General features: G+C 37.6%; 1 protein-coding gene across 3 annotated transcripts in view; it reads right to left on the bottom strand.

Annotated features, from left to right (window-relative positions):
• Positions 1–7,080: 7,080 nt before the first annotated feature.
• Positions 7,081–26,406, bottom strand: part of LOC104588438 (oxidoreductase, zinc-binding dehydrogenase family protein) — a 40,501-nt gene continuing 21,175 nt past the window's right edge. For 2 of the 3 annotated variants that reach the window (XM_010246373.3, XM_010246374.3), the window contains 5 exons: positions 23,312–23,396; positions 23,103–23,212; positions 13,818–13,969; positions 8,974–9,070; positions 7,081–7,633 (listed from right to left, as the gene is read on the bottom strand). In XM_010246373.3, coding sequence (XP_010244675.1) covers positions 7,331–7,633; positions 8,974–9,070; positions 13,818–13,969; positions 23,103–23,212; positions 23,312–23,396 — 747 coding nt within the window. In that variant the 3' untranslated portion in view covers positions 7,081–7,330. The remainder of the gene's footprint in view (positions 7,634–8,973; positions 9,071–13,817; positions 13,970–23,102; positions 23,213–23,311; positions 23,397–26,406) is intronic. The other variant, XM_010246375.3, reaches the window with a different exon arrangement.

Here is a 26,406-nt window from a genome sequence, read left to right as displayed (position 1 = left end):
AATCACTGAATGAATTTAATTTTCAGATAAATATGAATTCTGATGAAAATAAAACATCAAAAAGAAAAGATATTTAAGTAGAGATTTAGGTTATTTGAGGTCTATGAGTTTGAAAGATTAGGGTTGCCAGGGATATAAAATAGGTAAATTTCAGAAAACTTGAGGATAAAGTTCTCTTATTGTGCAAATTTTGGGTTGGGAGGATTATACAACATTTGACATTGTCATATTTTCACTTTCAAACATGAATGTAAATAAGACTACCAGTCCTATTTTTAGAAAAGCAAATAATTTTTCAATTCTGTTCCTATAAACTGGTTAAGATGATAAACAAATAAAGAAAATAGAGAACAGAAAGATAGACCCATGTACTATTAACCTTTGTCAAAAAGTCAAACTAATTGAACATTCTCTCAGAAGCCAATCAAGAAGGGGTGATGTAGGTAAAGGGTGTCCTACAATTGTTGTACATTGTGAGGAAGGAACAGATTTAGATCAGAAATATAAGAAAGGAGAATTAGTTTCAGATTTTGCAGGGGTTGAAAGATGGATTGAGGGAGGAGATATTGGTAGGCCCCCATAAAACTCAAAAAGGACATAGGCTGGGAGTATGGGGGAAAATTTATTTGAAAGTCATCATACATGCAGTGATGTAGACGTGTGGGAAGAAAGAAATAGGATAACTTTTGACAAGGTATCATTTGAGGCATTGAGGGGAAGGGTCCCTGATCTACTAAGTTCATTGGCTGTAGCTACAGAAAAGTTTAAAGAAATCTTGTTTTCCATATTGAGTAGGAACCTCAAAGAAATCCTACATCTTTCTCACGATCCCATCCCTACAGCTAGACATCCCCCCCCTTTATTTATTTAGTTATTTTGATCAGTAACAATCAAATTTTCATTATATGCTAAAGTGCCCTTAGTTTTGCACTAGAACTTGTTACCCACCCTGTCCTTCGTTTATTCTTTCAATTTTGCAAACACCCTGCCCCCCAACAAGTGCCCTCTGCCTCATCAAAGCATCACTATACACATACCCTTCCTATGGCATGGCTGGGAACTGTGTCATAAATGGAATTTACACAAAAAATTGAAACATCCAACACAACATGGTACCTTTATGGTATCATAAATTAGGAATCCCTGATCAGCAGGAACTTTTCTTGGGGTGTCTTTCTAAAAAAGGAGGCATACTTTGGGCATATAGTGAACCTATAGATGATGAATCTCTAACTTCGAACTTTTAAAAATTCTAAAAGCCTTTTCATAAAGCTATTTAAACTATTTTGACTCTTAAAAATAATAAAATCAATTCTTACAACAGCAACAAACTTTAAAACAACTCTTAAAACACTTACATTGACCAAAATTAGAGTCATACACGAATTACAAAATTCACTCTATGTAGAAATTTGGATAAATATGATTTCTTCTTCAATGGGTTGTTTTCCTTCTCTACATTTCTATTACAAGGTGTCCATCCTTTGTCAGGAATCCCCTATGGTGGGACAACTATGGGTTAGGTTGTTTTCACATGGTTCTATTACAATACTACATAATACTTCTACGACTGCTACCACTAATATGACTTCTGATCCATGACCCACTGACTGGGTCAATTAGGTCATTGGCCAAGTTCTTTTGCAAGTAAATGGTTTGGGGGCTAAACGAACCTGGACCACAGGTTTGAAAACATAGGTGGGAGAGATACTAAAGTAAAAAATCATAGTACTTGTCACCTGCATTTCTGATCACTAAAGGAATCAAGGAAAAAAATGTGGCATATGGAAGCTTTCCTGGTTAAACAATTTTTTTCACGATTACTAGGGATCATTTCTTGGTGCAATGGTAAAACCTTAGGTGACAAACATGAAAATGTTTATTAGAGTCTGAAAGCAGCTACTTTGTGTAAACAGTGCCAAAGGTTAGATGGAAATCCAGTCCACTCCTCCCAAGATCCCAGACAGCTACGACCAACATTGGATAATGGCCCTTGTTTTATCTTTCGCTTTCTCATTTTTTTATATGTTTATTTTGACAACAGGGAATTCACCCATGTGATAAAAGGAGGAGAATTAGTGAGTATCGGCCACTTTTTCCTGCAATTGATTTTTCACAGGCAAGTATATCTGATATCCTGGAATATAACCCGCAAATTGATTGTGATTAAAGGGATATTATTGTCATGTTATTGATTGCTTGGGTTTTAGGTAAGTTTGTATGAAAGTGTTATATAGATTATGTTTGAATTTCCTTTCAGATAGAAAGTGACGAAGACATTCTATGGGAGGCTGACACTAGAGAGTCAAATGAAGATGTTGCAGCTAGGGGAATGAAATTTATGAACTGGTAAGTGCTGTTTTCATCACCATAATATGAATCGTAAGAGATACAAGTTAAAATACGAGTTCTTGGGTAGAAACTAGAAATGTTTTAGCCCTCTATAAATGGAAAATTAAGTTGGAACTCAGATTCTTCTCTGAAACTGCAAACGCAACCACCATGCAAACTTGGGCTTCAACTTGGCCAGGCAGAGGGAAGGCATGGTGTTGTTGATATAGATGTTCTGTTTTAGGAACTAGAAGTGCAAATTGTATAATATGCCACCATTATTAGTCAGTGACTTCTCAAATCCTACTTTTTCTTTGAAGCTTGAGTTTTATTTTATCCTTTTGTTGCTTTTGGCCCTTAAAGCTTAAGCTATGAATCTAGTTATAAATTTCCCAGTTAGTAATTCATATGTATCTGCCATGAATTAGAAGAGGCAATAGTTTATGAGAACTATTTAGACAAAACTGTATATTATTTTCAGTGACCCTTCCTGGTGGTTTTTTTTTTCCCTTTTACCAGGCTGTGGACAAGAGAAGAGAAAGAGATTGCAGTTGTTACCCATAGTGGGTTCTTATATGATACTCTAAGTAGACATGGAAATGACTGCAATTCATTGGTGAAGAAAGAGATCTCCAAACTGTACGTCTTCAGTTTGTTTTAGTTGTTTGAAAATGGTTTCTCAGACAAATACTAGAATGAGCAGAAATATTCCTTGAGTAAGCAATTCAGAATGAAACATATAAAATAAAAATCATAGCTGTCTCCCTCTTCCCCCTTTCTGGTTTTATTTTATTCCCTTTCCCCTCTCCCCATCTCTCTCTGTTTTGACTGTTGATCTGGTGCATTTACAATGAAGATGGAATATTAATCTCTCTCTTAGGGGTGCAACTTGGATAAGCCTGAGTTGAGCATTTTATGTGCTATATTTTGAAGAGGTGTGACACAATGGCCTGGCCCCAATGCAGTATAAATTTCTCAAGCAGGGTACCTAATTTGCACCCCCTACTCAAGCAATTATGATTAAGTGGCATATTTGTGTACTGGAGTGTAGTGTCATGCTTTTGTTCCTGATATTTTTCTTAACTTGATCTTTTCCTTTCTGTGTATCATGTAATTTGTGAGAAGATAGGTTTAATGAAACCTTCTGATTCTTTTTAACTAATATGGGACTGGAATGATAATTGACACATTAAAGGTGCTATGAGCCTATGACCATTAATGATCCTGGTTTTCTGGGGTAAACCAGATATGGACCTAATCTTTGTCTCTCTTTCCTCTCTTATACGAAGTGGCGGTTCTCAGACTTGGACCCATGTTCTCATGCTTGTCAGCCCAAGATTTTACCTATGTACCAAAGCAATTAGCACTATCTTTACTGACATTGATGTACACAAAATTATGTGCCTGCTTGCTTTGTATTTTGTTATTATTAAATGATCAATAACCTTTGCTCTTGCAGCTTTGCCAATTGTGAACTCCGTTCAATGGTGATTGTTGACAAAAGGTGAGCATATTGTAAGAGTTATTCGTGTGCATTGATTTCTGGTTCAATGTACTAACTTTTCTCCAATTTGTAGTATGATAGGATCAGATTCCCCAACTACAAATTATCCAGGAAAGATCCCTTCCGGACCCGATCTTTCTAGTGAAGCTGCAGATGAGAATAATTCAGAAGTACTCAAATCACCGGCTTAGACAGTGGTACCAATTATATATCATTCTTGGGAAATTGTTTAAATGAGACTCGCACTTTATTTAGTATATCTTACTGGTGGTTAGGGCACTTAAAAAGATTGAAGCAATCTCAGAACTCCAATCAAATTATGATTTTATATGATTGAATTGCAGAAAATACATGTCTTACGCTATGAAATATTCTGCACAAGCAGCGGAAAGAAGTCTGTTTTACACAGGCATCATTTAAGACTTACGAATCATTGATGTCCTGGGAATATGTAAAGGCCTGCCTCGTATTTTCTTCGCTTTCCTAAATCAAGGATTATATAAATGCAGTTTTCTAAACTGCAGCCTCCCAAGATGTAAGGTACATTGTCAGAACAATGTACACGCTAGAAAAACAATATGGATTGGACGGTATGAAAGAAAGGGTCGGATTTGAATTTGCTAGATTAAGGGTTGAAAGTGCTTTCTCTATTGGCAAATTTCAGCTCATGGCTCCCAACACGTGGCAATATAACATTAGCCGTCATTGTTCAAAGAAGGGGATCTTGGTTAGGCACTGGGGGGGCTTTTTGAATATGTTTTCAGTTCAATTGCTTTTGAGAGACCTTTTTGAATGTTTTTCCTTATGTGAGTGGGAGGTAAGACAATATTGTAGGTTTACCTGAAAGACGGTAGATGGCCTGAGAGGAAGAAGAAGGGAAGGGGTTGCAGGAAGTTTTAATATAGGCTGAAAGAGGATTTAGGGTATAGTTCAGCGCAGCTTACGCACAAGGGTCATATTGAACACCTGTGGAGAGCTTTGACCCTATAAATTATAATATAGAGGAAAACTTCCCAACAAAATAGGAAAACATATAATTAGAAAGGAGACTTTCTAATTACATGTAAATCTGAGATAAAGCGGTCACAAGTAAAGTTTCATCACGTGTCATTTTAGGTATCTTGAGATCTGGGTTTGTGCCCTTTTCTTTCTTGGGATCTGCACACAAGCATGAACTCGGCTATAGTCCTACTACTAGAAACCTCTCATGTCTTGGGTGTTGTGGTTTGTTTTGATGCACTGGTTTATCATTGCTACTCTCACGAGTGTCACATAACTGCACTATAGTGCTTAAGTGGAGCGTTGTCGCTAGCATGTGTATACACTGCTGCGTTTCAGTGCATTTGGTGATATGTTATTGCAGTGCCGGAGATTACCACGCTTATGTATTAAATTGTAGGATACTATAATTGTGTTGTGCGCTGTGCGTTGTGACAACAGTTCGTCACACCTTTTTTTTTGAGTTGGAACAGTTCGTCGCACCTTACTATCTATTCTTTGTAGTTTAGCCGTTGAGTAGAACTTCACTATGAGGAGCTTTCAGTTTATTATTCATAATCAGGGTGTCTTTCAGAGCAGTTTATTCATCTGAATTGTGGTGGATATTTGCATTTGCGATGCAATACGACTGCGACGTGATCACTTGCTTCAGGTGTTTATAGAGCAATTTCCTTAGAGTCAAGGTTCAAAAAATCATTACGCACTGGCCCCTTCTCAATACGCCCCTACAGGGGTTGTATCGGGTCGGGGCCTGGTTCAGAGGGTAGCTAGCACTTAAACCAATCCCTCTGAACCGGTACTGTAAAAAAATAAATCAAACTCAAAAAAAAGGGCCGATACAGGCTGATACGCCCTAGTGGCGTATTGCCTTGTATTGATACTTTGAACCTTGCTTAGAGTATAAATCTATGCATTTGCACCTTAAGCCATGTTTAGTTCACTGTTCTGAGCCTCATTCTTTTAATTCTTGCTCATTCTAGACAAGAATTGGCAAGAATGAATAACATTTAGTGTTTTGTTACAAAATTCTTGCCATGGGCCACATTCTTTTTAGAATAAAAAATCAGTCCAATAGCACAAAAATTAAGTAGCCTGCAAGGCTGCAACATGAAAAATAGTCATCCCCCGTCTTGCTCATTTTCATTCTTTTGAGGAAACTTTGCCTACAAAACTGCTGCTATAGATGTTTACTTTTGTGAAAGCACTTTTGCAAAAGTAATTTTACATGAAAGCACTTTTATAAAAGTAAATTTTATATGAAATCACTTTTATAAAAGTAAATTTATGAAAAGTACTTTTATGAAAGCACTTTTACAAAAGTATTTTGTGAAAGCACTTTTATAAAAATACTTTTATTAAAACACTTTTATAAAAATACTTTTACAAAAACACTTTTTACAAAAGTACTTTTAAGAAACATCTATGCCAACCGGTAAACATTGGCTGCCGGCCATCCACCGGTATGCATCTACGCCTACAGTTTTGTTGACCTAAGCTAGCAGTTTATGAATACCGACAGTTTTTTTTTTTTTAAGAATGAAAATGAACAACATAAAACACTTGTCAGTCTAAAAAGAATTCATTTTTAGAAAAAAAAGTGTTTGATTCATAACAATATTTTCTCATTCTGCCTATTTTTACCCATTCTTGTCCATTTTAGAATTTCATCTTGGATAAGAATGAGAAAAGTATCTAACTTCTAATATTGCTGTTTTAAATGCAAATGAATGGCAACTCCTGCTGCCTGCTATACTTATTAGTGGAAGAATGGTGGGCGGGGCACTCTTTGATCTTAAAGAGAATTCGATCCAGTCGGCTCTACTGAGATCCCGCATAACTAGGAGGTCCCATCCCAGGATCATTGTAGTGGCTTTAGGAATATGACATTATGACCTATGAAGAAATTTTAGTATTTTCAAAAATAAATAAATAAATAAATTTTAAGGATGCTTGATCTGGTATCCCAAATCAAATACCAATGAGCCAGTGAATGATAACGAGTATGAAAACTTATCCTTCGCATGGTTATACTCGATGAATTTTGTCGATTTTACAATAACGTAGTACGCGAATTTTACAAAAGTAGCCATAAAATCAAGTTGATGCACATGCACCCGGGCTTTGATTTATATTGTATCCTAATGGATGGAGTGCTATCTTGCGAATGCTCTACGCATTCCAAGATTATATAGAAATTTGAATGACCTTGGGTGCTTACGTGATAAATAAAGGAATAAGCACAACTGTTGCATAAAAATAATGCATTTATTGTGAAAGGAACTAATACAATATTTGCCAAAATTAATTTAACTGCCCCTAATTGTCAAATCCAATGGCTTTTAAACATTGATTTTTGTGGAAGAAAACAAGTTCTCTAAAATTGGTTTTGTGATTGGACCATGTGGACTCAAGAGAAGTCTCCTATAAAGACTACAACAGCCAACAAAGACCAAATGGAGACAGTATCACTACAGCCAAGCCTGAACTTTCATCAGCTTAAGCTTTGAAAATAGGAAGCACCAACCCAACTAAGATTGATAGTAGGACAATTACAAGGGCAGCTACAAAGTTGAAATTAGTCAACTTAAAAGATTCCCTGTTTATTTCTTTTCCCGCTGAATCACTTTCCATCTTCCTTACAGAGTCGTAATCAGATCCTGATGTTGAATATCTAGTGAGTACTGCATCCCAGAAGGATTTTGTTGTCAATGATGTGGCTTCTGTTTCTGGCTCCAAAATTGATGAGGTATCTGTAGGAGCTTCCATGGACATCAACTCCTTACAATGTTCTTTTAGAACCTGATGAGGATGAGAAGGAAAAGTTGAACAATCAATATGACTGCTCATCTTAAAAATTTATTTTACTTACTATTCACTATTTTCAGAGAGCATGGTCCAACATCATTTTGAACGTAGCCATCATGTTAAAAGTTAAAACGTAATCTCCTCTGTGGACTCCACAGTGCACGTTAAAAATGTCTGATCATTTGCTGCTAATTTGTAATAAGCCAGATGTAAGAACTGATATGAGAATATTCATAGATAAGAATCCGTCCAAGAATTGAGAATTGCAATTTCTGTTTTATGTAATTACTTATTTACAACCATAACAATGGAAATAATGAGAGTTTCCGGTTATGTTTATATAAAGTGTGTGGCTGTTGAGAATTTATTCAATGTCAAAATCCCTTTTAGTTTTCTTTTAGCAAAAATGTCAAGGGATACTTCAACATAAAATTGAAATAAAAAAGAGGTTAATATGCACAAATTTGGAAATTGCCTAGTCATTGTAAATAAGTGAAACTGCAGGTATAAAAGTTGGAAATAAATGCTATGAGCCTACTTCTCAGGTTCACCTATTAACTTACAGTTACCCCGTATAGTCTGGGGTTTGAGTTACTAATTCCATCCCTCATTAACTTGCCATCAGTTTTTGTGACTAAATTGTTTAGAAAGCTTTTAAAACATTTCAAAAGTCTATTTTACCCTTCAATAGCACCATCTTGTATATTACATAAACAAAACAACTTATCTTGAAGACATTTTTTTCTGCCATAATATTAAGGTGAGAATGAAAAGTTGAAAACAGGTTTAAAAAATAAAATAATAGAAATTTGAGATGGAAAAACTGTATTTAGTGTTTATAAATGAGGTTGCTTTTGTCAATGTCAAAATAATATCTATTTTAAAAAGCACAACTAATATTTTTATTAAGGGTGTTTTAGTAAAATAACTATTTGTCTTAATCCTATCTCTTACATCAACAAACCCCATGTAGTTTCCTAGTAAAATGGGGTATAAGTTAATGGGTAAACCTGAGGGAGGTCTTAGTATTTTAACCAAAACCCCAGAACAGTTAATAGTAACTAATATATACAATATGCACATTTATAAGACTGTGCATAAGAGATATAAATTCATTCCTTTTCCTTTGAATATGTTCAGACTTCAGAGAGATCTCTTGATAGTATAAATATAGCATACTGCACCACAGAAGAAAAATTCCGCACCTATGATAATAAACAAGTAATAGGTTATTCTAAGACGACAAAATCGAGGGAATAAACCTTTGCTTCTTATATGCTATTCTGGTAAAACTAGAGAAAAAAAAAAGTATTTTTATAAGTTCTACAACAAACCTCAAATGTGTCTGATGGCTGCAAATAGTCACAAATGAAGGCACTAGCCACCCAAGGAATAAGAACTCTTCGAGGAAATGAGAGCTTGCATGGTTTTCTGTTGCCAAAAGTAACAAGTCTAGTTAGTATTAAACTCGAGCAATATGCTCAAGCCATCTTTTGAAAACTAGTTTGGGCATTGAACTGGGCAGTGGTCCAGTTCCCCATTCTCCTGGTTTAACCAGGTGAGTCAATGGTCCTTAACAAGAAAAAATCCTCTAAAACCAGGAATGAAGATCTTGTCCACTTCCCAGTTTTCTGGTTCAAATCTTTGGCCAAATATGGTTTTAGTATTTATAAGAAACCTCAGGGGAGGTTTAAAGGTTTTCCCATGCTTTTAAAACCATAGTTTTCCCATAGTCTCCCCATTTAGGAGAGGCTTAGTATTTTTCCCATGTAGGACATTTTTGGTATTAGATTCAAATATCCAAACCCTATAAGGGTATCATTATCACCATCATCATCATCTAAGCCTTCTCACAACTAAATGGGAACGGCTTCATGAATCCTGTTTCGCCATTCCATTCTGTTCAGTTCCATATCCATTGTTAAATTATGGATACTTAAATCATTTCTTATTACTTCCACCCAAGTCCTTTTCAGTCTGCCCCTAGCTCTTCTAGCCCTGTCTACTTGTAACAAATCATTTTTTCTAACAGGTGTAATAGATGTTTTTCTATGCACATAACCAAACCATCTCAATCCAGTCTCATTTATCACCAATTAGAGCAGCTACTAGGTTCTTTCATATAACTTCAATTCTAACCCTGTCCTTTCTCGTTTTACTACTCATCCATCTAAGCGTTTTCATTTCTTCCACATTCATTTATTTTGGAAATGCTGTATCTTAACCGTCTGACACTCTGCTCAATACAACATAGCTGGCCGTGCAACTGTTTCATAGAATTTTCCTTTTTATTTGCCTATCACATAAGACTCTGGATGCAACTCTCTATTTCACACATCTCGCTCTAATTCTATGGGCCACATCCTCCTCATTCTCTCCTTTGTTATGAATTACGGATCCAAGGTAATGAAAGAGGTCACATTGAGTTATCTCAATCTCTCATTTACATTACATATATTCTGTTTTAGTCCTGCTTATTTTAAAATCTTTTGCTTCTAATGCAGTTGTTCATAAAGCTAGTTTTACATTTAATCCTTCGTTAGTTTCATCAATTAATAATATGTCATGAACAAAAAAAAATCCAAAACACTATAAAAGGTTAACCACAGAACCATTTAATAGGGGATGTTTAAGGATATAAAGATAGTACTGAGGGGAGATTTTATTGAGCAGGGCATTGTACATGTTTTTTGAGTTGATTAATACAATACTTTACCCGTTTCTCAAAAATAAAAATGAGGGGAGAATTTAATCTATAGATTCTATACTACTTATAAAAATGCGAATAGGGTCTGGTTTCTGGAATTTTCATTAGACATAAATTACCCCTTAATCACTGAATTTCTTGGGGAAAAATGTGTACTTTGATAAAGCACCATAATTAAGACAGCTAATATTATAAGTCATTGTTGAAATAAAAGGGCTATTAAAAAGTAGTTCCAATCCAATGCAATTGGACTTCATAAGGGATTCTTCCAAGTCCTATATTTTGATTTCTCACTAATAAATTATACTAATTAAATTAATATCTAATAATTTTAACAATACAAAACCTATGTATTTAAAATTGACATGAAAGCGAAACCATCATTCAATTCAGATGGCAGGTAAGTAGTTAAAATCATCGGATTAAATGGGTAAGCCCATGGAGTCATATTTATCATATTAAAAAATAAGTATGACAATTAATAAGAATTATTTATTAATGATTGAAATGAAATATAAAATTTAAAAACTATCCAAAAACAAAATCATTTTCCTATTAAAGTGGTGGATTAATGGTTCAACCTTTTAGGCCAAATGGGTAAAATAAAAATTTCAAAAAAGATAAAAGCATAGAATTACTAAAAAAATAGAGAAATTTTGAATAAAAAATATGTATTTATCATGTCAAAAAAAAAATAAGTGTGATAAATAAAGTTATTTTTCTTAATGATAAAATAGAATAGAAAGTTAAACTAACTCGTAAAGAGAACTATTTTCTAAGTAGTGGTCAACGGTCCATAGAGGTCTACTTAGGTGAACCCAACCCAACTTGAGATTGGACTGACTTAGATTGTGATTTAAGACAAGCTAGTCTTGGATTTTCAGTCCTTGGCTTGGGTGGGCCCAAAGTTGGTCCTTTCTATTTTTGGGATTGGGCTTGAACCTAGCCCTTGGGTAGGTTGAGCCCAGCCCAACCATATACAAATAGAGACATATTTGCATATATAATATGTATATAAATACATAAACACATTCATTTATGCCAAATTATAGACTTATAGTATGGGCTGATTTAGCAACATAAGCCCAACCCCCTGACCCGAACCCAACACAAGTGCATCAAATTCCAGTGCAATTAGGCCTGGATTGGACAGATTAGGCTTGCGCTCCTTAAACCCAATTCTTAGGGTTGGGCCTAGATTGAGCTTAAATTAGGCCTAACCCACCCAACTTGCTATGGATGCAAATGGATTGGGTTGAATTTGGATAGGGGTATATCTGAATCCGATCCAATAATGTTAATCCTATATCCGATCCAATGATTTGATGGATCTCACAAAGATTAATTTGAATTTGAATCCATTAAGGATATTGGACATCAGAATCTGATTTGATCCGATTTGATTACCCATAAGTCTGTAAGGTTTAACAATTTATTAATAGGAAAAAGAAAAGAAATAAAACAGTCTATACAAAGAAAAACAAAAAAAAACACATATTTTTCAACCATTTTTATTATATATACATTTATTTTTATAAAACAACATAAATAATGTAAAAAATCAAATTACAAAAATGCAATATATAAAGGTGATTCGAATTCGATCCTATTTTCAATCATATCAGCTTTGAATTCAAATCAAATCATGATCTGATCCATTTTGCACTCCTACAACTTGCACCCCTAATGATTCAACTACTTGCATACCAATTATGTCATAATTATGTAATAAAAACTCTAAATTGATAAAAACAATAAATATAGAAAAATACAAAAGAATTGTAAAAAAATTGTGCAGGCATCTAATATCATACATTTATCATATTAAATAAATATAGACTTCATAAATAAACAGTATTTTTATTAGCAATGGAAATGGAAATGCATAATTTAAATGCACAAGCACACCATGCTTTGATTACTTAATTATCTTTTTATAATGGGTTTAGATAAGCATACTGAAATTACCATTTTTTTAGCTATTATTGAAATTACCACGTGCAGCGTGCATACACATTTACTAGTATTGTTAAAAACATCAGGTGAGGTTCAAGGATTTTTCCCTAAAAATATTGGTTTTATTCATCGTCATCATCTAAGACTTATCCCAACTATATGGGGTCAGCTACATGAATCCTGTTTCATCATTCTGTCTGTTTAATGTCATATACATTGAAAATATTGGTTTTAGTGACAGATGCAAAAACTGATAGGATACTAGGTGCCAGGTCATTATTTACCATTAAAAAAAAAAAAAAAAAAACATAGATACTCATCCTAAGGGATATGAACTCTAGTAGTTAGTAAAGACAATACAAGCTAAAAATGCATGAAGAATCAATAAGTTGGTATGCTGGAAATTGATATGGTTAAAAACTAATTATAAATGATTCATCAAAAAAAAAACCTAATTATAAATGACTGGTGCATCCGGCACTAGGCTGACAACATTCAACAAACTAAAGGTAACTCTAGCATAAGGTGGCAAGCACCTATTTTTGCATTGTGCATCTGTGCATGTATGGGCAATTGTTCAGACACCCTGTATACTGAGAAGTATGAACTAATTTTTTTTTGATAATTGAAATAATTTTATTAAACAGCAATAGACAATAGTACAAAGTCCCCAAGGAAAGGCACGAGTTGCAACCTCTCCGGGCTAGTTAAGTACTGAGAAGTATGAGAAGTATGAACTAATTTTGGTTAATAGAGAACATGTCTTACCAGTTAATAACTTAAAACCAGCTGGATAACAGAAGCCAATACTTCAGGCACAGAATAAATTAGAGATGGATAAGTTTGATTCATATTCAGACTTGTTGGCACCTGCTTAAGCAGGAGGGATTTGAAGTTTGGGATCTAATAACCACAATGGTCGTTGGGAGAAAATATCAGGGCTATACGTCTCATTAAGTAGGAAGAACCATAAATCAAATATACAGAGATTCAAACAAAATAAGAAAGGTTAACAAATAAACTCAGAAGATTAGGAGAAGGTAGACAAGTTCTACAGAAGAAAAAGATGAAATGAAGTAGGCAAAGAAACATTTGGGATCTAACAACTTCTCAGGTTTGTCCAAAATTTCAAATATATAAATATATATGAGATTGAGATATAGAGATTGTCAGTGATTATGAAAGAAGAATTTGATGAAAGCCATTTATCGTTGTAGGTAATCTTAGAGCGATCTATCAATTGGTCAACCAACAAAGATTTATCCCCCTATTTGCACTCAGCTGCACAAATCCTTCTATGGCCATATATTTGCACCCAGGTGATAATGCAGAACATGGCTTACCAAGAGAAATAAGGGTTCAGAATTCATGTCAAATTGGTTTGGCATATCTTATGATTGCTTCCAGCCAGTTACAACTTCCTCCTTTATCCATGGCTAGGACAAGCAATCAAAAACCAAGTTTGGCATATATTTGTGAACTTCATAGCAATCTTGGAAGAAAGCATCAACTTACCTCAACAATTGCAAAATATGTTGGGGGATGGGTCTCTCAGTTGATATCTCATTGCTTGCTTCCTCACTATCATCAATAGCTGAATGAGTAACATCTTCTGCCTCATCACATATTATATCCAATCTGCTTTGCAAACTCATGATTATATCCCCCTAAACAAAGAAGACCAACCATTGTCCTTTAAGACATAGATAAAACGAAATAAAGGGATACATACAAAAGCTGCATCTTCTATAAAAACGAGAGCTTCAAGAGCTGCATCATTGGCAGTACATAGAAAATAAGTGGTAATAAATCAATCTAGAATCTAAATAGGCCAGTACTCAATTTTGGTCCCAGCTATCCAGGGTTTAGGGAGAGGTAGACTCAATACAGACATAACCTTTGGCTGTATTTTTATTTATTTATTTATTTTTACATAAAGTGACTGCTCTAAGACTTGAACATGTTTTCTATAGAATTTGAAAATTAGAAATAAAACCATAGGGTTTAAGAATTACAAAAGATGGAAGCACCCTCCACCCTTTAAATCTACCAAATGCTTTCATATCAAAACCAGAACTTGTATCACATAAAAACTGCAACAAGGGGCCTAGGCTTCCCAAATTCTAGGCAAGAGAAACATCTAATCCTTCACCCCAGAGAACCTTATAAAAACTTAATGCTATGTTTGGTTTTAAGGAAAAGGTAGGGAAAGGAAGGGAAATGTAGGAAAACCAATACAAGGTTTGTAAAGGTTTCCTTACCTTTCCCTTCTGTTAGAATGCTCGAGTCGGGTATTTTGGCCATTCTGGATTATCTGCTTGAGAGTGAAAGGTCTATTGTATCTGAGTTTAAGTTGTGTCCCATCTTCTATGAGGGACAAAATGGTCTTTCCTGTAACTCTATGTTTTTGAATAAATACAAGTGGGTCAGCTAGGGGAGAGTGATTTTGACTCTCTTCTAGTCTGGCCGAACCTTTCTTTCTTCTTCTTCTTCTTCTTCTTCTTCTTCTTCTTCTTCTTCTTCTTCTTCTTCTTCTCTACTTCAACCTAGAATCTGCTAGAGTTTACTATCATGGTATCAGAGCTGTAAGGTCGTATCTTCATTTCTTTCTTGCTGCTGTTCTCTTTCTGGGTTCGCCGCCAACTTTCACAGTCATCTTCTTCCTTTTCGACTGACCTGAGTGGAGGTTCGATAAGGGGCTGAAAAGGAGCTGTCGTTTTGTGGGCCTGGAGGTGAGGATGCCTCCGGTCGTTGCTGTGGTGGTCGTTGGAGTGGTATACTAAACCCTCTATTCAGTATCGAAGAGGGCTGAATGTGGACAGGTATGAACACTACTGTTGTTTGTCCAAGGGACTGTGAATGTTTCTTTTTTTGTTTCAAAAGTTGGTTGTGGTGGTGGTGCTCAGTGTGACTGATATGCATCTCAGTCATGTTCCTCTGCATTTCTCTTCGTATGTATGTTGAAAGAAGAGTTGTCGACTGCTGAAGTTCACAACAGCAGTAGATTGGTGGTGGTTGTGTCGTGGTGATTGGTGTATCTATGTTTCAAAAATATTTAAAAGTGATCTCCTATACCTTGTGTGTAATCAGTTCTGCAGTGTGCAGCCCAAGTGTTTGATGTGAGGACTGAGTGATTTCAGTCTTAGTGTGTTGATGGTGAATGGTTCTGCAGTGTGCAGCCCAGGTGTTTGATGTGAAGACTGAGTGATTTCAGTCTTAGTGTGTTGATGGTGAATGGTTTTGCAGTGTGCAGCCCAGGTGTTTGATGTGAAGACTGAGTGATTTCAGCCTTAGTGTGTGGTGTGTAATGTGTATTTAAAGAAGCTGGAATTGGTGGTGTTATAAGTGAGATAAGTCTTGTGAAAGAGTGTGAGGTTGTGTTGTATATTTGAAGGTAAAATAATTAAGATGGCTTCATTTGAAAATGGGAATGATAACAAAACAGGTGCCATGCTTTCTCCAGACTATCTAAGTGTTCAAATGACATCCATCAAGTTGAATGGTGAGAATTATGTACCGTGGGCAAAATCTGTGGAGGTGTTCTTGAAGGCCAAGAGAAAGGTAAAACATGTAAGAGAGGAGAAACCTCCCTCTGATTCCCCTGGGTTCAGTGACTGGGAACAAGTAGATGCACAAATAATGACATGGCTCTGGAACAGCATGGAACCAAAGATTAGTGTGAACTTCATGTTCCTAGATACAACTAAGGAAATCTGGGATCATGCTAAGAAGTTGTACTCTGGACAAGACAATACAACTAGGGTGTATCAGTTGTACCAAGAGTATTTCAATTTGAAGCAAGGGAGTCAAAGCTTAGAAGAGTACTATGCAAGTTTGAGGAACATTCGTAATGAGCTTAATGTGTATCATCCTCTAACATCAGATGTTCAGATCTAACAACAACAACGTGAGCAGCTTGATGTGACAAGGCTTCTTGTGGGGTTGAAGGCTGAGTATGAGCCTGTCAGAGCACAAATATTGAGAGGATCTGCTCTTCCCTCACTTGAAGAAGTTTTTGCTCGTCTTAAGAGGACATCCATTGAGTCGGTAGAACATTCTTCTCTCTCTGACAGATCTGGTTTGGTAGTGACTAAAGGGGGTAGTCGTGGAAATAGAAGTGGTGGTGTTAGGAGTGGACTCCCAAGCAACCGTGGTGGTCACATGTTTAGCAGGGCTAGTGGTCGGACTGGAGGTCGAGACTCAGGGGGAGGTCGGGGAAGAGGAAGGAGTTACACTCAGAGAAAGTGTACACATTGAGGTTTAGAGGGGCACACAGTTAATTTCTGCTATGATTTGCGTGGTACACCCAACACTTGGGCTAACCATGCTAGGACTAAGGGTAGTGACACAATTACTGAAAGTCAGCAAACTGACCCAATCCCCTCCACATCTACTTGTGCTTCTGAGAAGGAAATGGTGAGTGTACCACATGCAGTATATGAGCAGTTCATTCAAACATCTCAGCAGAACACCGCTACACTTGCCCATTCAGGTATGGCTTGCTTAGCTTCCAAAGACTCACACTGGATCATTGACTCCGGGGCCTCGGACCATATGTCTGGGACTCATGATGTATTTTCTTCCCTTTCCCACTCCTCCACATCTCCTATCTGTGGTGTTGGTGATGTTAATCTCTCCTCCTTGCCTTTATCATCTGTTTTATATGTTCCTAAGTTTCCTTTTAACCTTATGTCTGTCAGCAGATTAACCAAGTCTCTTAATTGTTCTGTAACCTTCTACCCTTCTTCTTGTGTGTTTCAGAATCTCAAGACGGGGAGGAAGATTGGTGGAGGGCATGAAGCAGGTGGATTATATTACCTTGATGGTGGTGGTCCTCTAGTAGCTTTTCAGTCATCTCTTACTCCTCTTCAGTGGCACTGCAGACTTGGTCATCCTTCTCTCAAGGCCTTGAAGTTACTGGTTCCTTCCTTGAGTCATCTTTCATCATTAGATTGTGAGTCATGTCAATTGGGTAAATATCATAGAGTCTCATTTAGTCCAAGAGTTGATAGTCGTGTCTCAAGTCCTTTCTCTTTAGTTCATTCCGATGTATGGGGTCCAATTAAAGTAGTGTCATACAATGGGTATAAGTATTTTGTAATCTTTGTTGATGACTTTTCAAGGATGGCATGGATTTATCTTATGAAAGATCGTAGTGAGTTGTTCCCTATTTTTCAAAAATTTTATGCTGAAATACGCACTCAATTTGGTGTTCATATTAAAATTCTACGCTCCGATAATGCCAAAAAATACAACTCCTCACCATTTCAGCAATACCTAGAACATCATGGGATCATTCATCAAACTTCTTGTGCCTACACCCCACAACAAAACGGTGTAGCTGAACGAAAAAATCGACATCTTCTTGAAACTGCTCGATCCTTGATGATTAATATGAATGTCCCAAAACATTTTTGGAGTGATGCTGTTCTTACATCCTGTTTTCTGATCAATCGGATGCCCATGTCAATCCTTGGAAGTCAATCCCCTTTCTTCGTGTTGTTTCCCACTTTATCTCCATTTCCTCTTACCCCAAGAATCTTTGGATGTGTTTGTTTTGTTCAACACTTGGGGCCTGGGTTAGACAAGCTAGATGCTCGAGCTACTAAGTGTATCTTTCTTGGCTACTCAAGGACTTAGAAAGGGTATAAGTGTTATAACCCAAAATCCCATAAATCGTTTATGTGCTCTGATGTCACCTTCTTTGAGTCAGTTCCGTTCTTCTCAGATGTTGGGGTCTCTTCCTCTCCCTCTGTGGTTCCCCTTCCTGTAACTGTTGTGGACATCCTTCCAGTAGCTCCTGTTTCTACTGCAAATGCACATCCAATGCCTGTTACTACTGAGAAGCCGCCAATCACTCAAGTGTATACCCGCAGAAGTGCATCGGGCCCTCCTCCACTTCAGCCCCTGTCGACAGATCCTGCTACTGCTCCTTCTCCTTCAAATCCTAATCTTCCTATTGCTCTGCGAAAAGGTAAACGTACTTGTACTTCTCACCCCATTTCACACTATGTTTCTACTACTCACCTTTCCGCTTCTCATTGCAAATTTATATCATTACTCTCATCTGTTCCCATTCCCAAGACTGTCCAGGAAGCTCTTGCCTCCCCAAGGTGGCGGCAAGTCATGGAAGAAGAACTCTCTGCTCTACAACATAATCACACATGGGAACTCACCGCTCTTCCTTCCGGTAAGCACACAGTTGGGTGTAAATGGGTCTACATAGTGAAGTATCTTCCTGATGGCAATGTGGAGCGATTGAAAGCGAGGTTGGTGGCCAAGGGTTATTCTCAGATGTATGGTGTGGACTATATGGAGACATTTTCTCCTGTGGCTAAGATTGGTTCAGTTCGGGTGCTGATTTCATTAGCTGCTATGTATGATTGGCCTCTCGTACAACTTGACATCAAAAATGCCTTCCTGCATGGTGATCTAGTTGAGGAGGTGTATATGGAGCAACCACCAGGGTTTGTTGCTCAGGGGGAGTCTGGCAAAGTGTGTAGGCTCAAAAAGGCAATTTATGGACTGAAACAATCTCCATGTGCTTGGTTTGGCAGGTTCAGTGAAGTGATGAAGCCTTTGGGATGAAACAATGTCAGGTTGATCATTCTGTGTTCAGCTATAACTCAAAGGATGGGAAAATCTTACTAGTCGTGTACGTGGATGATATTGTCATAACTGGGAGTGATAGCAATGGAATCAACAGGTTGAAGAAATTCTTACAAGATCACTTCAATACGAAAGATCTGGGGAAGCTGAAATATTTCCTGGGAATAGAGGTTGCGAGGTCAAAACATGGGATCAACCTATGTCAGAGAAAATATGTTCTTGATCTACTTGAAGAAACAGGGTTGTTAGGTGCTAAACCAGCAGAGACTCCTATGGAACTCAATGCCAAGCTGAGTGTTGATGCGGGTGAAGAGTTTGATGATCCTGGAAGATACAGAAGGTTGGTGGGCAAATTGAACTACCTGACCATTACCCGACCAGATATATCATTTGCTGTGAGTGTGGTGAGCCAGTTTATGCAACATCCTCGGGTTCCTCACTGGGAAGCTGTTCTGAGAATTGTTAGGTACCTAAAAGGTGCTCCAGGTCGTGGTTTGTTATACCAAAGTGGAGGAACTCTTGAGATAGTAGGGTACACAGATGCTGACTGGGCTGGTTCTATATTAGACAGGAGATCAACTACAAGGTATTGTACCTTCCTTGGTGGCAATCTTGTAACTTGGAAGAGCAAGAAACAAACAGTGGTGGCAAGAAGTAGTGCAGAAGCAGAGTACAGGGCTATGGCCCATACCACATGTGAGCTAGTATGGCTGAAGAACTTGCTTCAAGAGATGGGATTCTCAATTGACAAACCCATGAAATTATACTGTGATAACCAAGCTGCTGTTCACATCTCTTCCAATCCCGTCTTTCATGAGAGAACTAAGCATATCGAGGTTGATTGTCACTTTGTAAGAGATAAAGTAATAAGTGGGGTGATAACCACATCTCATGTGAGCTCAGGAAATCAGTGGGCAGATCTCCTCACAAAGGGATTGTCTCGGGGAAGAATAGATTACATTTGTAACAAGCTGGGACTATATGATATATACTCTCCGGCTTGAGGGGGAGTGTTAGAATGCTCGAGTCAGGGGTATTTTGGCCATTCTGGATTATCTGCTTGAGAGTGAAAGGTCTATTGTATCTGAGTTTAAGTTATGTGTCCCATCTTCTATGAGGGACAAAATGGTCTTTCCTGTAACTCTATGTTTTTGAATAAATACAAGTGGGTCAGCTAGGGGAGAGTGATTTTGACTCTCTTCTAGTCTGGCCGAACCTTTCTTTCTTTTTCTTCTTCTTCTTCTTCTTCTTCTTCTTCTTCTTTCTCTTTTCTTTCTTCTTCTCTACTTCAACCTAGAATCTGCTAGAGTTTACTAACACCTTCCTTTCCCTAATTTTTCCTTTAAACCAAACACAACCTAAAGGAAAACACTCCCTCATGCTATCTACTTGTGGAGAATCTTATTGAGGGAGTTGATGGAGGATATTATGCCAAGAATTTAAGAGACGCAAGCACCTATTAAAGTGTTAGACACAGACATACCTTCTTTTACTTTTTTTTTTATCAGCAAGAACTGATAATTTTTATTAAGAAATGCTAAATCATGATAACATAAAGGATCAGAGTTCCAATCCCCACAAGTTACATATGTTACAATTGCGCCCAAAACAACTGTTGCCTATATACCCCTTATTTTGCTAGAGTATCAGCCATCCCATTTGCAGTCCTCACCCAATTGAATGTAATGTTCAGCCCCTGTGTGATGCTTTCTATTTTCCTAAACTCATGCCTCAAGATCCATGGCATGAGCTGTTTATTCTTGGCCCAAGAAATGACCAGCTTTGAATCTCCCTCTCCTTTTACATTCCAAGCATGATCATGCATGGTTTGGATACAATAAATAAAATCCACAATAACTCTTGCTGAAAACTCCTTGCTATTATCTTATTAATTTAGCATGGCAGCTCAAAATCTTACATCTCATTATATCTTATTGGGATAAGAGCTTATTTTTACGTCTAAACAATAAAAACAAGTCTGGTAAAGCTACCAAGAAGTTATTGTGGCTATTACAGCTTTTTCTATTTAAATAAAGATATGAGGGAGATTCTTGTCTTCATAAAAGTCTCAAAATGTTAAAAGTAAATTAAAGCTTATGTATAATAAGTGGTAACCTGATAACTTAGGGCCTGTTAGTTTCAAAAACAACTTGTATATATCTTGTTAACCTTTCAAACGTTAACTCCAACTGATAAAACTTAAAGGACCGAATTGTCCTTAAACTGTTGATTAAATTTTCAAAGCATGCCATTCTCTCCTCTCTTTTTCCTCTTTTCTTTTTTCCTCTCAATCGTTTTCTCTTCTCGACCCAAAGAACCACACCTTTCCAGAAACTGTAACGTCTACCGGCAATGATGCATTCTGATGGGTGGGCAGGCACACTGCCTGCCTGGCTGCCGCCACTTCTGCCATTGCCTTTTATTGCTTTAACTCTTCTAAGCATTCCTCAAGCTCTTTCTTCTTCTGCTTGAAATCATTTCAACTTCTTTTTCTTAAAAGGCATATGACAAGGGCACTCAGTGAAAGACGCAATCACTGCCAGAATTTCAAGAGGAAAACTAGTTTCCGAGACGATTAATGATGCAAACACTACACCCTCAATGCCAATGTTCTCTAATCCATTTTGTACTGAGATTGTAGTACTATCCAATCAATCGATAATGGATGCAAAACAGATGCCGGAACTACTTGGTGTCCCTTTACCAGTAGTATATAGATATATATCAAAAGGTGGTGGGTTACAGAGCCACAAAATTACCAGAAAGTGAGTGAATTAAGAAGAGATCCCAGTAACCTTATGGAAGAGATTGGGAACCATGGATTGAAGGGTTGCAAAGAGTCTGTTCATGTGGACTCTCCGGTTGCTTTCCAGCTGAAGAGGTAGTCTTGAACTTGAAGCAGCTCTTGTGTTGAAGGTGGTTCCCCTGAATGGAGAAAACTCAGATAATGGAGCAATTACAAAGTTGCTAAACCCCAGAGAGAGAGAGAGAGAGAGTCGTTTGTAGGCTAACCCAGAAATATTCAATTTCTGGGTTCTGGTTTTTTGTCATAGAATCTGGAGCAATATTGATATTATGAAAGCATTTGGAGTAAGGTATTAATGGCTCTAAACGGTGCACTAATAGTGGTCCTGTTTATGTTATATGGGTCCGGTCAACAAGGCATGTATAAGTTGTTTTTGAAAGTTCAGGGTATATATAAGTAGTTTCTCAAATGTAAAGGGTATATACAAGTAACTAACCCTTTTATTAAATAGTTAAAGAAACTTTCTCATATCCAGGGTTGAAACAGTCGATCGCTATTTTTCAAAGATCAGCATTCAGATTTCAGAACAACATTGTCTACATTCAAATATATAACCAAGAAAAAAGTTCTCCGACTCCAATACACCTCTTAAAGTAATTATTACAATTTTCAAATGTCAGACATCAGAGGAAACAAACAGGCCCTTACTGATCAGAGTAAAATTTCTGATATAAGTGGGCCTTTCAAAGGTGTAACCAATTGCATGGAAAGGAGGATGACCACTTGTCTTATTAGTTTGATGTAGGTGGCAATTTTTCAGATTTCCAAGCACCACCCGGGTATATACACATAAAGTTCAAGTATTGACCAAAGCATTTACTACACTACAGTAAGAAAATTTTTTGAGGACCCAAGTTTGTTCCTACTTCCTAGCTCTACACCTACAGTCCTACATTCTCACAGAAGACAAGAAAAAACCTAGTCATACAACCGCCACCAAATACATGATGCTATTAACAACTTTAGAATTAAGAATCAATACCAAGTTGTCAAAAAGGAAAAAGAACATGTGAGACCTGCTCTAAGTAATACCATCCATATAAAAAGCTTTAGAGGCTTGGTAAGGAAACAATGAAAGACACACAGAATACTCTCATAACTAATTACATAAGCAGCATTGCAGACAGCATTATCTCACTGGCATGCATAATCATGTTAGATGTAGAGACATGCCAGAATCCACTGGGATGTGGTAATATCAACTACATATTGGATTTTCAATTCTCCATGACAAATCTGTACCTGTTGAGTACCAAGAAATGAAGGGAATGACTTCATGTTTGCTTGTAAATTTATTCAATATTTGACTACTGAACCTAAACTAAGCCACATAACACGTAGGTAGAATTTAAAGATTAATACTGAGGATGATTACATTTTAATACCTTTATATCAGCTATAGCTTGTGAAATAGGTTCCTTTGGACTCAAGTATGCAAAAGAACATATGGATCCAGTAAAGATCACAATACCGGCAACCTCCTTTTGGCTGCTTGCTTTAACATCAATTTCAAAGTGTTGGCATTGGATGGATTAAAAAGACTGAAAAAGTACAAGTAAAAAATAATTTGGTAATTTACAAGAGTATAATATACCTTCAATCGGTGCATCCTTAATGAATGGTAAAAGCAGTTCAACATCATGTGAACCATCTGTAGTGCATGGTTCATCTTCAACCACCTAAAATATGCATGTAAGACAGAAAAACCCCATCATGCACAGGGAATACAAGAGCTAAATAAAATGAGTCAAGCATATAAAATATTATGAAAAAAAAATGTTATTTCAAGTATGAGAGTGTTAGTGGTGTTAGTGAAGGGGTATTTTGGTCTTTGCACTTGTTGAGAATGTTGATGTGTACTGTTATGTTAGTTCGAGTGCCTCTTACTTAAATAAGGGCACTTAAGTCTTTTCCAATAAGTTAATAATATAATAACAGGTCTGGCCGAATCTAGGGATAACTTTTTCCTCTAATTCGAACCAGACCTTCTCTCTTTTCTCTCTTCTTCTTTCCTCTCCTACTACTTCTTGCTGTTCACTTTACTTTACAGTCAACGAACAAGACAGAATTCTAGGGCAGGTCGAACTTCAACATGGTATCAGAGCCACATTGAACAAATCAGACTTGCTAGAATTCTGTCTTCTGCGCATCCGAACTAGGGTTTCTCTTGGGTTTCTCAGCTGTGAGTTGGAGACTGGGAAAAGGGCTGAAAAGGAGTGATCGCCCTCTTCCCTTGGAGGTTCCTATGCCTCCGATTGTGTCGTTGGTGATTGGTTGCTGTGGTTTCTAAGCCCTAATTAGGGCTGGTACGTGTGGTGCAGTGGTGTCTCAGTCCTTCGTGTGGTTGGCCTTCAGGCGATGGGGTAAAGTTTCTTTTTATGCATATTTTCTGTTATGGAATACATGAGAGGTGTAGCACAGTTCGTATGATGGGTTTTCAGATTGCAGTATGCTAGGGTTTATGCTAGGGTTTATTCTGGTTTGTGTGTGATTCGAAGGGCAATAGTGTCTACTTAATGGGGAAACTTCCGGTAGTTGTGGATTAGGGTTTGTGGTGTTACAAGTGTGGTTTTCAGCATTTAATATTGCTGAAATTAGTGTGCAGACTTCGGTGAGTAGGGTTTGTGGTGTTGCAGTTTTCAGCATTTAATATTGCTGAAATCAGGGTGCAGATTTCGGTGAGTAGGGTTTGTGATGTTGCAGTTCTCAGCATTTATTACTATTGAAATCAGTGTGCAGATTTCAGTGAAGTGTTTGTGTGTAGTGTGCAGTGTGTAGTGCTCAGAATTCAGTGATAAGGGAGTTCGGCAATGGCAGATAACAGTGATAGTAAACCTAGTGTCATGATATCTACTGACTACCTGAATGTCCAAATGACCTCCATTAAACTGAATGGAGAGAACTATGTCCCTTGGGCCAAGTCTGTAGAGGTTTTTCTGAAGGTGAAGAAGAAAGTGAAGCACATAAGAGAGGAGAAACCCCCCGCTAATTCTCAGGAAGACTGGGAACAGGAAGATGCACAGATCATCACATGGTTGTGGAACAGTATGGAACTCAGAATCAATGTGAACTTCATGTTTCTTGACACAGCCAAAGAGGTGTGGGATCATGCTAAGAAACTGTATTCAGGTCAGGATAATACCACTAGGGTATATCAACTGTATCAGGAATACTTCAATCTGCAACAGGGAAATCAGAGCCTTGAGGAGTACTATGCCAATGTGAGAAATATCCGTAATGAGTTAAACGTCTATCATCCTCTCACTTCTGATGTCAAAGTTCAACAGCAACAGCGAGAGCAGCTTGATGTGACACGGTTTCTGGTGGGGCTGAAGTCTGAGTATGAACCAGTACGAGCCCAGATACTAGGGGGATCTGCTCTTCCATCTTTAGAGGAGGTGTTTGCTCGTCTTCGGAGGGCTTCCATTGGATCTATGGATTCTAATGTCTCAGATAAATCAGCATTTGCAGTATCGAGAGGTCGAGGTGGCAGAAGTGGGGCTCGAGGAGCCCAGCCTGGCAGGAGTGGTAATGGTGGACCTACACATATCCGTGGTGGTGGTCGTACTGGAGGCAGAGATTCAGGGGGAGCTCGTGGTAGAGGACGTGGCTCGGGTCCACGGAAGTTTACTCATTGTGGTTTGGATGGACATACTATTAACTACTGCTATGACTTACATGGTCCTCCCTCGACGTGGGCCAACCATGCCATGACTAGTGACACCAGTTTCAGCTCTAGATAGGAGAACCGGGCAGCTGATCCGATGCCTTCTACTCCCTCAGATGGCCCAGGCAAGGAGATGGTGAGTGTTCCTCGGGATGAGTATGAAAGGTTTGTTCAATCCAAGTCGCAGCAGAACACAGCTACCTTTGCACACTCAGGTATGGCTTGTTTGGCATCCACACCCAACCCCTGGATTATTGACTCTGGAGCCTCCGATCACATGACGGGAACTCCAGGTGTGTTTTCATCTCTCACCCATTGCTCAACATCACAATCTGTTACCCTTGCTAATGGCTCCACATCATCTATCTGTGGTGTTGGTAATGTTGACCTAGACCCTGTATCCCTATCCTCTGTTTTATTTGTACCTAAGCTTCCATTTAATCTTGTGTCTGTTAGTAAGCTGACCAAGTCCCTTAAGTGCTCCATCACATTTTACCCCTCTATGTGTGTTTTTCAGGATCTCAAGACGGGGATGAAGATTGGTGGAGGGCATGAAGCCGGTGGACTGTATTATCCTGATGGTGGTGGAAGAACGTCAACGACCCTTTAGTCATCCATTTCTCCTCTCCAGTGGAATTGTAGATTTGGTCATCCTTCGTTGGAAGTGTTGCAGTCCTTAGTCCCTTCATTGAGTCAACTTTCTGTTTTAGATTGTGAGTCATGTCAATTTGGGAAACACCATCGTGTTCCCTTTCGTTCTAGGGTCGATAACCGTGTGTCGAGTCTTTTTTCTTTAATTCATTCAGATGTTTGGGGTCCTTATAAAGTGATGTCATATAATGGATACATATATTTTGTTATTTTTGTTGATGACTGTTCAAGAATGACGTGGCTCTATTTAATGAAAGAAAGAAGTGAATTATTTGCCATCTTCCAGAAATTTTATGCCGAGATCCGCAATCAATTTGGCGTTCACATCAAAATTTTCCGTTCTGATAATGGTCGTGAATACTTGTCTTCAT

The sequence above is a fragment of the Nelumbo nucifera genome, chromosome 1 (assembly GCF_055504915.1).
Source record: "Nelumbo nucifera cultivar China Antique chromosome 1, China Antique-T2T, whole genome shotgun sequence".
Classification (NCBI taxonomy): Eukaryota; Viridiplantae; Streptophyta; class Magnoliopsida; order Proteales; family Nelumbonaceae; genus Nelumbo; species Nelumbo nucifera.
The sequence above is the reverse complement of the archived record's forward strand: the minus strand, read 5'-3'. Positions and strand labels throughout refer to the sequence as shown.